Genomic DNA, 15,423 nt, shown 5'->3' on the forward strand with positions numbered 1-15,423 from the left:
GTGTGCGAGGTGGGGCTGTGGAAGACCAGAAGAGAGGGCACCCACTTTTCTAAATCAACCTCCCACACGCTTGTGAGACTCTCAGGCCCCACCTGCCCCAGACTGGCTGCCCGCCCCCTTTTTGCTCTGGGGCCCTGGATCTTGCCTCTCATTTCTCAGCAGAAGTGTTATGTGATTTGAAAACTCGGCATTTCTTTTACTTCTTGGTGATTTTGCCTTGTAAATCTCACACATTTCACACCTGAATTTAAACTAAGCGACGGGAGAATAAGCCTCTCTTTTAAAAGCTCCTAATTCGTTCTGGAACTAGATGTCCCTGGGTCATTCACTGGCAATGCTGGGTGTACCTGTAGCTTTTAAATAAGATGTGTGTGTCTGTGTTTCAGGGAACACTCCCTAAAACTGCAAGATAGTCATCGATTTTGCTGGCACTGAGGGACTTGCACGGAAGTAGGAGGAAGGCAGAGCAGCATTGTCCATTTGTTTGGGGGATGTGCTCTAAAAGGGGATTGTCTGCTGTCCTCTGGGTCTTTGTGTCGATGACATTTGTAGTGTTTACTGGGAGCGTACAGTTATCTGGAAGATTCAGACTGATGACAATGGTATTTGAAATGCGTCTGTAGGTCTGCTTCTAGGTAGACGGGGAAAGATGTATGTTCCAAGGTACAAGTGCTTGTTGACTTTTCAAATGCAGCCAGCCCATGCTCCATCAGGGACTCGGAATGGCAGTGCTGGCCTTCCTGTCCATTTGACGAGCACGTCAAAGGACAATCTTAAGTACTTTATAGTTTAATAATTTTATTTTCCTTCTTCAGTTTGCAATCTACTCTCAGAAACGGAAAAATATGTATTTTTTCACTCCCCTTCCCTTTCTTATTTAGGCTGAAATTGATTTCTTTCTGAGCTTGCACACACAAAATATTGCTTTTGCTGATTAAAAATTTAAAAAAAGTAGTTTACCCTCAAGCTGGCTGCATTGGAATAAAGGAGGATTTTTGACATGAGAGAGTGCAACTTTTATAATATCAATATAGAGTAATTGTAGCCAATTGGAGAAGTAATAGAATTGCTTATTTGATGGGCAGGAAGGAGTGTTGGTTTTTGTGTGTGTTTGGAAAATTGGGAAGCTAGGAGACACTCTCAAATTCATCAGCTTCTCCAGAACTCTTCTCAAATGCTTATTGTCATGACAACCATGTCTTCATAAACCCAGGCTCTGAGTGTAATACAGATGGGGCTGGGAACAAGATAGAGTTGCCATCTGCTTTGTTTTCTCTGAGGGACTTTTTTCTTTTTCATTCCCAAGTCCGATCCTCATATATGAAAGTCTTGACTCATTTTTCATTCTCGCGATAAACTACTTCCCTATCTGTCATCACATACCTTACTTATTGTTAAATGGAGGGGGAAAAGAATAATTATGCATGCGTATAAACAGATATGTTTTAATAATGTATTCCCATATCTACTTTGCAGAGTTTGATATGAGGTGCTTTGTATTTCAATAGTATAGTCAAAAGTGAGGTTGGAAAAAAGTAGGAGTAAGGCAGTAATTTTTCAGGAAACAGGTAAAATTGCTATTCCTTTTGAACATTGTATTAATACCTGTGCTTCCTGCAATTTGTAACAAGCTCTGTTTTTACTTTCCAACAAAAAGGAGCACACCCATTCTTTAGGAGAGGAAAACTTTTTCCCGTTACTAAATTTGGAGAGAAATTTGCCAACTAAATGAATGCTTATATGAGAGAGGAAGCCTAAGCCTCATCTGACCCTTTATAAAAGATGCAATGACATAGTCTCATTAATTTACTACATAAACTGAGAACATATATATTTTTTCTTTTTCATCCTCACCTGAGGACATGTTCATTAATTTGAGAGAGAGAGAGAGAGAGAGAGAGAGGCATCGATTGGTTGTCTCCTGTGCTTGCCCTGACCTGAAATTGAATATGCAACCCAGGTATGTGCCCTGACTAGGAATCAAATCCCCAACCCTTCAGTGCATGAGATGACTCTCCAACCAACTGACCCACCCGACCAGGGTTGAGAACATATTTTTTAAAGAAAATTATTTAGCATTTCAAAAGTTTATATATGCTGTGATCAGAATTAAGATATATCCAGACTTTGAAAAAATAAGAAAATGCATATCTAACCATTTTAAGGTGTGTGGTAAATCAAATCACTAAATCACTGAATAAAGGTTAAGGAAATATTTCATGAAATTCATATTTAAAGTCAAGAATAATTTCCTACTTCTTATTATAATTATTTTACATATGCTATCTATATATATATAAAGGGCTGATATGCAAAGTGTCCCTTTGGGAGTTTGACCGGGAGACCAGGAGTTCGATTGCTCACTATGATGTGCGCCTACCACCAGGGGGTGGTGCGGAAGGAAGCAAGGACTGGCTAGCAGCCGGCAGTCGGGGAGGGGAGGCCCCAGCTGGCCACTGGAAGGCCCCAATCTATAATTCTAAACCTTAAAATCTTGAAGAGCTTTAACAAAATAGCTCATTTTTTAGTTAGTTTGTTTTTTTTCAGAGAAGTTCTACAATTACCTCTGCAAATCAGAGAAAATTTATTTTCATCCCCTCTTTTTATATTCTATACATTGATGTGTAAACATATGTGCCGATGGATGGGCAATATATCACACACACAAATACAGACCCAGGAGCACAAATGATGACTAAACAATACTGGGCCGATGTCTAGAGCAGGGAAAACTGCTGGAAATTTTATGAAGTGGAGTCTGAACACATTTCTGGGGGGTTATCTAATAATTTTTTCACAGGAACATTATAAGGATCTTTGAATGCAGTTCTGGGAAGGGTTTTAAAACCACACAAAGTTGAGTAAACTTGAAACCAGTTTGTCTTTGGATTTCCTTCCTCGTGAGTAAGCCTACAGTGAGTAGGCCATTCATTGTCCCAAGACCTTGTCAGGGGAAAGACATCATCTGCATTTAGTTTATACCTCATGTATGCATTATAAGAGAGACACGGGGTCTACCTCAGCCCCTTCCAAGAAAGCTCTCTGTTGGTCTTTCTCTTTCATTTGGATAAAAATGGAGAAGTAGAAAGTGTTAGTTTTTATTTTGGCTGTGCCATAGAAACACCACCTTTGAATCTGTCCAGGAAGAAATAATTCTCAGAGTAAGATGGGCGAGGCTCTGTTGCATTGCTCTGAAGGAAGTGGTAATAATGATGACACAAGTGTCTCTGTAATATTATGACAAACGGAACACGGTATCCCGCTCAGGCTGCATAGTCAAGATTAGAAAGTGGATGGGTTTGTATAGATATCAGGACTTCCATAATCTGCAATTGTGTTAACTTATGGTCATCCTTCTGAGAGGTATTGGTGGTGTGCACCATTAATTGTAAAAAGCACTATCTCTGTTTATTTTTAAAACCTTTGAACTGAATTCTTCAGTCTTGACTCAATTAATTGGCTGTCAACTATGCTAAATGTGACGCCTTTTTAAAGTATCACATTTGCCACATCCAGTTCTTCACTTGCCACTGGTTGTCATTGCTCAGCAATGGTCTTGAGAACTCAGCTTTATTTCCCAAGGCAGGTAGTCGCAGGGCACGTTTCCTTCTCTCTACCTCAAGGCAATGAGAAGCCACAAACACAGGGTGGAATTCTGCTGAGTTCAGTAGAAAACAATTGATCATTTACCCCGGGGGTGTAAGAATACAGCTGCCTTCTGGATTTGCTAAACATCTTGAAATGCTTTGAGTGCAATAAAACCCCAAACGTGCCTCTTTTCTCATTTTTCCACGTCCCTATTTTAGGAGAAATATACTCCACATGCTCTCGTTCCCTCCACTTTAAATCATTAAAATGTTGTTTTGTAAGAGCTGTTTGATGTCCAGGAAGCCTTTTATCCTTTTTATTAGGTTCTTCTCATGTATAAATAAAAAAGAAAACAATAAACAGAAAACAACATGGGATCATGACTGAAGTTGGAATTAAAAAGAATTAAAAAGAATGCAATCAGGGCAAACACGATGAGCCCAGTTTCAGTTTGAAGTTCTAGATCAAAAATATTTTTGAACAAAACGTTTCCCTCTTTGCTTTGCAAAAGCAGGGCTACCTCCTATTGGGCAGAAGGGAGGCTGTTTGGATGAAGGAGAGCTGAGAACTAACATTCATTGAGCAGTGACTCTGGTACTCTGGGACATCTGCCCACTGCGTAATTTTTACAGCACCCCTAATGAGAGGTCAGTCCATCTGCATTGTACAGATGGGAAGGGCTTTCAGAAATCTTAAGTATCTTGGCCACAGGCCACAGAATAATTTCAAGACAGGTGTACTTGATGTATTGGTTCAGAGTTTTTTCATTATTTCCATCCTCATTCTCTCTTTTTTTTTTTTTTGGCGGGGGGTGCGGGGGCAAGGAGTGCCCCACAGACAATCAAAAAGTCCTATGTTGAGAGAAGTAACTTGGAAATACCTAGTAATCAGGCCTGAGGATGAGGACTCTTGTAACCTCTAGAAAGCATCAGCGTGGTATTGACAAGGTGGATATTTAGTATGGTAGTTGCTTAAGCGCATTGGATAGGTGGTATTGTGCCGGAAGGGAGCCTGCCGCACTTCCCATCATTACAGCAGACGGAAGCCAGACTAGGCCCAGGGATGGTGGCACAGTGCCTGGCTCTTGCACTGTGACTCACAGTGTGTCTAAACTAGTGATACCCCATTAGCAATTATTTTATTTTGTAACAGTGGTACATATTTGGTAAGAGTAGTATATGACATTATTTGTTTAAATGGCTTAAACTCATTTCTTAAAGAAGAATATTTCAATGCTTATATATTATTGGAAACATCTTGAAGTAGTATAGAATGGGAATCACGGTTCTAGTGGGTCTCTCTATAATGGGATGTGCATATAAAAGATAATCTCAGAGGGAAGAAGATGGGAAGAGATTACCAAAGAACTTACATATATATCTCCCATGGACACAGACAATAGGATGATGAAGGCCGGGGGGGCAGGAACGAGTGGTGGGGGGCAATGGGGGAGAAAGGGGGACATCTATACTATTCTCAACAATAAAGTTTAAACAGGAAAGAAAAGAATAGGAAATTCAAGATTTTATTTGAAAGGGGAAGGTCATACTCATCTACACCATGGAATACATAATCTATAATATGACATTATGTTCCTATTTTCTGTAGATAAAGGAAAAAATATACCAAATGGAGAATAAGAAGACTGTTTAGCATTTGAACTGGGTTGTAGGTTCTTCTGACATTATCTGCTCTATAGGCTTTCTCCCAGAGATCCCAAGTTTTATTCCACTTGCAGCTGACATTGTGGTGTGATCTCCGTCCTTCCTCCCTCCCTCCCGCCCCCCTCTCTTTCTTTCCTTCTCTCTCTCTCTCTCCCCCCTCTCTCTCCCTCTCCCTCTCTCTTTCTCCCCCCTCTCTCTCCCTCTCCCTCTCTCTCCCTCCCCCCTCTTTCTTCCTCTATTTCTCCCTCCCTCCTTCCCTTCCTTTTTTCTTTCTCTTGAGCTAAGGCAATACAGAAAGAATGCAATGGGCAATTTCATAAGTGACATTTTTGAGAACATTGGGGTCATCTTTTGACAGAACACGATTTTTTTTGAAGGTCAGGAAACTAATATTTTTCCTCCAGTGGATTTACTAAGGGAACCAACCACCCGGCTTTATTTTGCAGCTAGCACTCCCTGAGAAAAGTTGTTCTTTTTATTTACAGGGTTTCTACTTTGCTTTGCATCTGTGTGGCTTGTATCTCACGCAAAGAAGAAATATCATTACCGTAGAGCTCATTGTTCTCATGCCTTTACTGAAGAGCCACTCTGACTTATCTGCTACTCCATGGCCGTGCAGAGCTTCACACAGACGTATATTCTACTAACTACTTTGCCTAAGGATCTCTGCACCTTTCACTGTGGTTTCTAGAGCCTTACCTTCCCCAGTAAGAGAGGGTAAGGCTTTAAGGATCTCCCCTGGGCCCAGGCCAACTGAGCAATTGCATGTCTGTCCCTGGCAGAGTGAGGAAGAGGGCAGAGGGCCCCCTGGGCCCCCCGGGAACGGGGAAGACACACCATGAGCTCCTTTCAAGTAAAACTTAGTTAAAAATTTTGGAGGAAAAACAGGTATTTTTTAATGGAGGACAGAAGCAGGAGTGTCCTTCCTGGGTGATGAGGCTTGGAATGAGTGGCTGTACATACACGGCGGTCTTTTCTGTGGAAGATCCCTGCCCACACAGGGTGGGGAGTAGGATCTGAGGCATGTCTGTTGTTTCCAGATTATTCTATCTCTGATTACTCCACTGGTCCTGTAAATGCAGACTGGAAAAATAAAAGACCCATGTTCACTTTAGAAATTTTTTATTTTACAAAATGAGATTTCCTTGTAGGTGATTTCACTTGGTTTCAATCAACTATTGTTACTACTTTTTAGGTTTGTGTTCTGTCCCACTGGTGTGGATTCCACAGCCCCTCCCCCGCCCCCGTCACTGTCACTAGATGGGAATCCCTAAGTGATCGGAGGCGAGTCACCTCTCACTGTCTCACCTGTCGCTGGTGCCTCTATTCACATCACATAAATGCTGCTACCTCCCATCCTCATACTGGCAACACTTTCAAGTGTTCGAGAAAGGCATTGCTGAATGCTTTCCAGATCAGTGGAAATTGCATATTGGATCATTCTTTCTGTTTGTAAGGAAAATAGGTCAAGTGATTGAAGCTTGATGTCAATAGATAGTTGGCCCAATATAATTTTGTTTGAGATGTATTGCATTATTTTCCTCCATTGGTTATAAATTGAGAGTATTAATGGATATTTCTTCAATACCCTTTAAGCTCCTGTGTGGCTAAAATAATATTGAGAACAGTGTATCCAAAGAAATGAGACACTCCACCTATTAGCTTCCTTCAACCGCCCTCACATTCATTGAGGTTCATTGACAGCCTTCTTTCCACGCTGCCTTCAGGAACTTGCAGAGGACAGGTTATAAGAGATACAATAACCCTTGTCTGCAGGCACTAGCACAGATGGGAAAGATAATCAGACTGTTTCTTTTTGAGAGATCTACATCATTTCCACGGAAGGACGGAAGGACCGGGCAGTTCTGCTGGACTCAGACTGAAACCATTACTAACAGACACACTTCAGACAGATTTCATAATAACCAGACGTGTGTGGTACAAATGGTTATGGTGAGCTTCTGGGGCTCCCAAAAGACCACTAAAACTGTCCGGCTTAACCAGTACTGAAGTTTTGAAGTTGGAATTAAAAAGAATGATTCACTTTAATATTAAGGCTGCCACCAGAAAGTGCTTCTTGGGTTTTCCAAAATCGATTGGCTCCATGGCCAGCTGCAGTTCTCTCTATAGACACCCCCAAATCTCATCCTATGTGATTACTTGAGGTTTAGGGAGGGTATTGAATGACACGGTGTGGGTTTAACAGGAGTGACATTATCACATGTTTACATTCCCCCCCACACACATAAAATAGTGAATGTCATGAAAGAAAATAACTCACTTTTTTTGTTGCTTGTTTTTTTAATTATTTTAAATTTATCTTTATTGTTGAAAGTATTACAGATACCCCCCTTTTTCCCCATTGACCCCCTCCACCCTGCACCCACCCCTCCCAGGCCTTCACTGCAGTATTGTCTGTGTCCATGGGCTATGCATATATGCATACAAGTTTCCTGTTAATCTAAGATCTCACTTTTGAGTGTTAAAGTTCCTGAAAGTGAGTTTAATTTACAGGGTGACTTGACATTGTTATTACGAGGCTTCATTCAGAAGACTGGGGTGAACTCTTAGAGAACTGAAACTTCCCTGAGAGCTTTCCTGATCAGTACTGCTCCCGGAGTGGATGTTGGGTACTGAGAAGCGGGGGCATCTCCTGCTGCCTCTAGCAGGCTCTCCCAGAGCAAGGCTGGTCCACTTCCACCCACGTACTCCGGAGGCAAAGAGCTGCAGGCTGTTGGAATACAGGCTCCCTTTCTCCCTGGGAGGCCTGAAATCCAATCACTGTTTTTTAATCCTTTAGTTTGTAAAAAATGTTTCAATTGCAGTCGACGTACACTGTTAGATTGGTTTCAAGTGTACAACATACTGATTCAACATTTCTATAACTTAAAAGTGATCATCCAGATAAATCTAGTACCCATCTGACACCATACATAGTTTTTACAGTATTATTGACTTTACTAGAGGCCCGGTGCACAAAATTCATGCAGGGAGGGGCAGGGGGTGGAGGCCGTCCCTCAGCCCAGCCTGCAATGATGCCAGCATCCCTCGCCCCAGCCTCCGGCCCGAGAACCCTCCCCTCCCTTCGTGCAGCCGGGTCACAGACGCTGGGCTCATGTTGCCAGGGCAACACTGCCAGAGTCCCACCCCAGCCACTATGGGCGCCGCCATCTTTGTCGTGGAGTGATGGTTAATTTACATATTACTCTGTTATTAGGTAGGATTCCCTGGGCTGCCATTTACATCCAAGTGATTGTTTTTATGACTGGCAATCGCTGTTGTTTAATTCTTCAGTTTTTCTTGTAAACAAAGCTGCCCACATTCTTTTCAGTTACAAGTCCTGCTTTATGTGAGCAAAACCCAGTCTTCCCCAAGGGAAAGGCTCTGTTTTGGGCCTTAGCATGGCTGCCTGATGGAGCAGAAGTTGCAATAATTTGAACTTTAAAAAAGCAGGATTTGTTAGAATCATGAATTTTATGCTTCCCAGGAGTACACAGTCTAGCAGGATTTGCAGGAACATGTCTAATTAATGTGAATGTCATGTAGAATAATCTGTTGGAAGCACATGAAAAGATGCTCAACATCATTAGTCATTAGAGAAATGCAAATTAGACCACAGTGTCAGTGTGATACTTCTGGGCATGTACCAGAACATCTATAATTGAAGAAACTGACCATACCAAGTATTGGTGAGGACAGCTGGTGGGAATGCAAATGAAACAGTCACTTTTGAAAACAGTTTGGCAGTTTCTTAAAACATTAAAAAACACTTACTGTATGCTTGAGCCATCATACTCTTAAATTGAAGGTGGGGCAAAAGTAGGTTTACAGTTGTTCATATGGAAATTAATACAATAATAAATAAATACTAATAGAAGAATAAACTCTGTTTCACGTACTCACAAGTATAAACCTACTTTTGCCCCATCCTCTATTTACTCTAATCATGACAGCATGTCCATACAAAAAGTTGTACAAGGATTGCTCCTAGCAGCTTTATTTGTAACTAGAGGCCCGGTGCACGAAATTCGTGCACAGGTAGGGTCCCTAAGCCTGGCCGGCAAGCAGGGCCAATCAGGGCCTTCTGACTGCCAGCCGAGGCCTTCCTTTGTTTCACACTGCCCCCTGGTGGTCAACACACATCATAGCGAGCAATTGACTCCCAGTCTCCTGGTCGAACTCCTGTGGTGACACTGTGCATATTAGCCTTTTATATATATAGATAACCCCAAACTGGAAACAACCCAAATGTCCAATGAAAAGATAAGCAATTGTATTTATTTATTGGCTATGTCCATATAACGGAATGCCACTCAGCAATTGAAAGAATCAGCTATTAATATATGCAATGACATGGATAAGACTCAGGAGAATTTTGCTGTGTTAAAGAAGTGGGATAAAAAAATGAGAGACTTGTGAATTGATTAACATGGTAACAGTGGGGATATAGGAAGGAGAGGAAGAACTTTTGCATTACTTTAAACATAGAATTGATGAGGTTTGATTATGGCATGGAGCTGGAGGGGTCATAGACTTTGCGATCTTTCTCTAGCTTAAATATGTTTGCCTATGTGGAACATCACCTAGTTGGCAGTAAGGATTACATAAAACATGGTGATTAAGTATATAATAAATGATGAGCTAATTGCTTAATACTGATCTTGTGATAGCTCCAAGACCCTCCTCCCCCTGAAAAGAAACATCCAGTAGGCAAACTATCAATACTTGTTTGCTTAGGGAAAACAAACTTATATTTTGGCTTTCTAATGAAACAAGTATAGATAGCTAATAAAAGTGTAGTATTAGGTGATACCTCGTTGTGGTTTTAATTTGCATCTCTCTGATGATTAGTGATGTTGAGCATATTTTCATGTCCGTTGTCCATCTGTACATCCTCTTTGGAGAAATGTCTATTTAGGTCCTTTGCCCATTTTTTCAATTGGATTGTTTGTCTTCCTGGTATTGAGCTGTTTAAGTTCTTTATATATTTTGGACATTAACCCTTACCAGATGTATCATTGGCACATATGTATTCCCACAAATATTAATTGGTCATAATGGTGCAGGTTGTTTCTGGGGCCTGTTCTGTTCCATTGAACTTCATGCCTGTTCTTGTGCCAATACCAGGCTGTTTTGAATACAACGGCTTTGAAGTATAGTTTGATATCACTATGATCCCTCCAATTTTGTTCCTCTTTCTCAAGATTGCTGTGGCTCTTTGGGGTCTTTTTCAGTTCCATGTACAATTTTGGAATATTTTTCTAGTTCTGTGAAATATGCTGTTGGAATTTTAATAGGACTTGCGTTGAATCTACAGATTGCTTTGGGTAGTATGAACAAATCAACAAGTGAAAAATGCTGTTAAGGATGTGGAGAAAAGGGAGCCCAGCACACTGCTGGTGGGAATGCAGACTGGTGCAGCCACTGTGGAAAACAGTATGGAGTTTCCTCAAGAAATTAAAGATGGAACTGCCACTTGACCCAGTGGTCTGACTTCTAGAAATGTATCCTAAGAATCCTGAAACACCAATTAGAAAGAATACATGCACCTCTATGTTCATACCAGCCCAATTTATAATAGCTAAGATCTGGAAACAGCCCAAGTACCTATAAGTAGATGAGTGGATAAAAAAAAGCTGTGGTACATTTACATAATGGAACATTATGTAGCTGTAAAAAAAAGAAGGATCTCTTACCCTTCGAGACAGCATGGATGGACTTGGAGAATCTTACGCTAAGCAAAATAAGCCCGTCAGAGGAAGACAAACATCTCACTTATATGTGGAATCTAAAGAACAAAATAAATTGACAAACAAGATAGGATCACAGACATGGATGGGAGCATAAAACAGACTGACAGATCTCAGAGGGGAGATGGGAAGGAGGGTAGGTAGAGATTCGTCAAATCAGCATATATGCATAACCCATGGACACAGACAATAGACAGGGGAAGACCTGGGGGGTGCATGAGACATGGGTGGGGGACATAGGGGGAAAATGAGGGACATCTATAATACTCTCAACAACAAAATAAAATTTAAAAAGAAAAAAAGTATAGTGTTGGGGAGATAAAAATGAAGAAAACGTCACAGAAAAATGGGATTGCTAGAGCCAGTCTCATGGACAAGAGAGAGCGAAGGGCTGGGGGCAGAGAGACCAAAGAAGGAAGTAGAATCTACAGGATGCCTCAGGGGAAAAGAGCAGGAAACTGATTCGGAAAGCAGCCAACTTTATGGACATCTTGTTAATTTAATGCCTCTGTGATTCTGTCATATCTTAATTTGTGTGGTTGGATTTACTTGGTCACCTGATCCAAAGTCTATAATTAATTGCAGGTCCTCAGAGGTAGTGTCAATTGTGCTCAAAGGCATAGCTTCCGGAGATTATATTCCATCTCTCACCTTAACACCATCTAAGCTCTCTGGACATCTGTTTCCTTATCTGTAAAATGGTATCCCCATCGGTTCCTACCACTTAGAGCTGTCGTATTAATAAGAGATTAGAAGAAATTGTGCACAAGAAGTGCTTAGCATTGCTTCTAACCCATAGTTAGGGCTCAGAGAAAACAGAGCCTATTCATTCAGATCCCTCTTACCAGCAATGACTGCTTTTTATGTGAAGTCAGCAGGGTTTTTCTTGTCTTGTTTCAGGCTTTGTGGATTTGACCCTCCATGATCAGGTCCACCTTTTGGAATGTGCGTGGCTAGAGATCCTGATGATTGGTCTCGTCTGGCGCTCCATGGAGCACCCAGGGAAGCTCCTGTTTGCTCCTAACTTGCTGTTGGACAGGTGAGTGGCCTGGCTGTAGTTTGGGGGAGCACATCCTGTGTGATCCCCAGATTATTCCTGAAGCGCTTTCACTCAGCCCTCCAGGAAGCTTCCAAGAATCCGACCAGGTACGTTTACTCTACAAATGGGCAACTGTGGGTGATGGAGGCCAGTCAAGTTCACAGAGGTCTATGAATAACTTTCTGCTAGGCGTCTTTCTGGATCAGCTCTATTATTTCTAAACTATATGTGTATTTGCACTTACGTATTTATACCGAGTCCAGTATTTTCACGGCAGACATACCCAGAACCCGTTCATATATATATGTATGTATATGTATAATGTGTGTACTAATAAGACTAGGAATATTATTTTCTAACTCCACCTTGTGTTGTTATATAAAAGAAAGGATGACTAACCTTTCTTTAATTAAAATACGTTTTTGGCCCATGGACATCCAAACCACAATAGCCTTTCCATTTTCTTCTCCAATTTTCCCATCAGTAAATGAGGAAGTCTGACCAGAGTTCTGAAGGCCTCTTCCAGTTCTGCCAATTCATGAAAGTTACTTGTTTATTTTAGAAAATGAATTCGCTTTTCAAGTGTGCTGCCATATTTATCGTGTCCCGTTTGGGTTGACTAGGGATGTGAGTCCCATGGTTCATTGTTGTTGAGCCACTGCTCAGAGTAATAGAATTAGACACCATTCACCAGCAGCTCCCTCTGGCCGAGTCCCTACCCAGCACCAGCTGCTGTGCTAAATGCTTTGCAAACATGAGCTCATTTGATGATCATGGCACTTCTAGGAAGCTGTCCTTCACATGTTACCAGAATGGAAGCTAAGTTTCTGCGTCTTGCAAAAGGCATTAAGCCAGTGAATGGTGGACCAGGGTTAGAATCAGAGCTCTGCCTGGCTCTGGCTTGCTCATATTGCACACTGTCCCATGCATGCGACCTCCACACCCTTTCCTGTCCAGCCATGCCTTCTTTGGTTCACTGCTGCAGCCTTTTGTTTCCAGGTAGACCTGTCTTTGTGGGGCACATGGACATTGGAATAGGAAAGGACCATCTCCTCCTTATTTCCTGCTAACTTTCTCCCCCTCTGCTCAGCAGTCCAAGACTGCCTGGTGGCCCAACCAAATGTCTAGAGACTTTGTGCATTCCTTCCCTTCAGAGTGCCTCACCGCCTCCCCATGCCCTGTCCCTCTCTGGGCTTCCCGACACTGCCAGGCCCCGTGGAGCAGAGTTACAGCAACATTTACTGGTATTTAAGTACCGGAGAACTGTATATGTTGACATCTGCATAGAAGTAGGGGAAAGATTAAGCCAGAAGTCAGATGGGTCTGTCAGCCATGGACTACTGATGTTGCCAACGAGGGTTTTATGCTTTATCCATGATTAATTATTATGATGTCCTGTTCGGCCCTGGCAGGGTAGCTCAGTTAGTTGGTGTGTCATCCAATATGCAAGGTTGCAGGTTCAATCCCCAGTCAGGGCACATACAAGAATCAACCAATGGTGTATAAATAAGTGGATCCACAAATTGATGTTTCTCTCTCTCTCTCTCTCTCTCTCAAAATTCCTGTTTTCACAATCCTTTGCAGATCCAGGTATTTGTGCCTTCCAAGGCTGTCAGAAGGATAGCATTTACCTCAGTCTTTCCTTGTAATTACTCAAATGTTAGTATTGGCAAGTGGGGTTAGTGATTATGGGAACATAAAAGCCTATTGGGTTGCCATTCCACATTGGTGCGCAGAAGACATATTTTCTAGCTTGAGTCCATTTAGGAAGAATTATTGCTTGATGTACTACTCCCTGATGACAACCCATGATATCTTGATTCTGGTAGCTTATAACTTTCCTGTTAGTCATATGCTTGAAAGCTAATTTTATCTGTGCCATGTTTCATCTACCCATGATTTCCAGTTCTCCCCTGTGTCCTGCAGTGGCGAGTTCTAAACACTCAATGTAGTCATCTCTTCCTGCGAAAACCAAGAATTTATGATTATTATAAGGCATAAATAAAGAACCCAGTGATTTCTCCTAATGTGTGTGTGTGTCTTTTACAAGAGGAAAGTTCAAGATAATAAGAAGGCCTGTGAAAGCAATCAGGAAATGGAGAAAACTTATTTTTCCATCCTAGCACCTAATTCTTTGGTGTGTTTTGGCACAGAAAACCAAAATCTGTCCGCTGTGGCGGCTCCGAATGCAGCTCTGCATTTGGTCCTGCTTGAGTGCTCACACTGGAAAGGCATAGGTGGAAAACACAAGCAAAAATGCTCAACTCAGATCGTTGCTCCTGGGGTCTCTTTTGGTGGGAGCAAAGTTTGCTGTCTCTGGGAGGCAGATGTGATGTGAGGGGAAATAATGTAAATTGCCGGGTCCGTAAGACCATCCAGTTTCCAGGGGACTAATTCTGTTCTGCAGGCACCATCAGGGCTAACGAATTCTGAGAAATATTTGTGGATTTCTCAGCAAAGGCAAAGCACTCTGTACCCCATTCACCCTCAGGGGAGGAAGAAAACAACACCCTACCCATTTGAAAAGCAGGCTTAACTCAACAAGCAGAGTATTTCCTGCACCTCGTCTGGCCAGACAGTTGCTGCTCCCGCTCTTGTCATCACTCGAGCACCCGGAGGCTCTGCCTGCGGGAATCGAATGGACAACAGAAGTTCTTTGACTGTAGGCGGGAGGAGGAACGAGTTCCCTCCCTGAAGAGAAAAAAAGGTTGCTGCACTGCAAGGAATAGTTTTCTTCTTCTTCTACAGAGCACACTGTTTTCAGATGATAAATTCATTTTGCACTAAAAAAGTCACTTTCTAGAAGAAAGAGCATTTTCATTTTATGTTATTTATTGTCAATATTTCAGAAAAATTGTGAATAAGAATTTTCAAATAAAAACCAAATTCCAACAGTGCTTTTATTGGCTTTTTTTGGTTTTGTTTTTGTCTTATTTTTGTATTTTGGGTGGGTTTTTTTTGAGAGAGAGAAGAAGAGAGAGGGAGAGAGAGAGAAACATCGATTCAAGAGTGGCACATTGATTAGGCTTCCGCCTGCACACCCCCCGCTGGGGATTGAGCCCACAACCTGAGCATGTGTCCTGACCTGGAAGCAAACCAGCAACGTTTTGGTGCACAGGATGATGCCCAACCAACTGAGCCACACCGGCCAGGGCTTGGCTTCTCTTTTTTAAATATATGGGGTTGGGGGGGGGTGCTGGGGGAAGAGGAATAGAGATATAGAAACCCATGAGAGAGAGACATCGATCTGCTGCCTCCTGCACACCACCTACAGGGGATAGAGCCTGCAATCCCGGCATGTGCCCTGACCAGGAATTGGACTGGTGACCTCTTGGTTCATGGGTTGACGCTCAACCACTGAACCACCTTGGCCTGGCGGCTT

The 15,423-nt window shown here is 42.1% G+C and overlaps 1 protein-coding gene across 1 annotated transcript in view; it reads left to right on the top strand.

The window, feature by feature from the left end:
* Positions 1-15,423, top strand: part of ESR1 (estrogen receptor 1) — a 196,138-nt gene that overhangs the window by 132,222 nt on the left and 48,493 nt on the right. Inside the window, 2 exon segments of the mRNA XM_006779331.2 lie at positions 11,903-12,041; positions 12,126-12,148. Coding sequence (XP_006779394.1) covers positions 11,903-12,041; positions 12,126-12,148 — 162 coding nt within the window.

This window comes from Myotis davidii, unplaced genomic scaffold, assembly GCF_000327345.1.
Source record: "Myotis davidii unplaced genomic scaffold, ASM32734v1 scaffold1323, whole genome shotgun sequence".
In the NCBI taxonomy this organism is placed as follows: Eukaryota; Metazoa; Chordata; class Mammalia; order Chiroptera; family Vespertilionidae; genus Myotis; species Myotis davidii.